The sequence below is a fragment of the Pollicipes pollicipes genome, unplaced genomic scaffold (assembly GCF_011947565.3).
Source record: "Pollicipes pollicipes isolate AB1234 unplaced genomic scaffold, Ppol_2.1 Scaffold_6686;HRSCAF=7923_pilon_pilon_pilon, whole genome shotgun sequence".
NCBI classification, from domain to species: Eukaryota; Metazoa; Arthropoda; class Thecostraca; order Pollicipedomorpha; family Pollicipedidae; genus Pollicipes; species Pollicipes pollicipes.
Genome location: NW_023596921.1, coordinates 18,146,819 through 18,147,435, shown reverse-complemented (window position 1 = coordinate 18,147,435; position 617 = coordinate 18,146,819). Strand labels below are relative to the sequence as shown.

The 617-nt window shown below is 50.7% G+C and overlaps 1 protein-coding gene across 1 annotated transcript in view; it reads right to left on the bottom strand.

The window, feature by feature from the left end:
- LOC119107989 (metabotropic glutamate receptor 6-like) overlaps positions 1-318 on the bottom strand; it is a 13,746-nt gene extending 13,428 nt beyond the window's left edge. Inside the window, exon 1 of the mRNA XM_037231577.1 lies at positions 291-318. Within this exon, the coding sequence (XP_037087472.1) occupies positions 291-318 (28 nt within the window). The remainder of the gene's footprint in view (positions 1-290) is intronic.
- Positions 319-617: the final 299 nt, after the last annotated feature.

The following is a 617-nucleotide window of genomic DNA, read 5'->3' as shown; positions in this document are numbered from 1 at the left end:
ACAAACAACTAAAGACCATTGCAAGAAATCGCAAACGTACGCTATCAGAGACTGGCTACCGATTAAAACACTGACAGCTCAGTCGTGCCCACCGACTGGAACGCTGAGGGCTCAGCCGTGTCTGACCTGGATTACAAACTCCAAGCTTGCACACATGCTTTAGCATGCCGACGACAATTCATGTTAGCTTTCCGCAAACTACTACGAAGTGCCTCATCTCCGTTTCATTTGTGGTCTGACAGCAGACCCTTCAGCAGAGCCAAGGCACTACGCCGGTGTCCCAATCTCACCGAACGCCACGGCGGCGCGGTTAGGCATTGTTGGAGCGAATTGGATGGCGGTCTCGGGAAAATCCGGAGGTCCTCGCTAGTCAATGTAACCCATTCGCCGGTGGAAAAAACTCTCACGGCGAAAATGCCCTGTATTTCTCCAGTCTCAGGAGATTGTCCGCCGGTGACGTATGATTGTGTGATGCATGTAGGTGGGGATATGCATGTAGATGTAAATGTGTGCATGATGGCATACTCGTGTGTGACCTCCGAAACTTCGGGCTTCTCAATATAACCAATGCTTGCTTGGTAATGTCCTTTAACCAGGCCCTCCTGGTATCTTGAAGG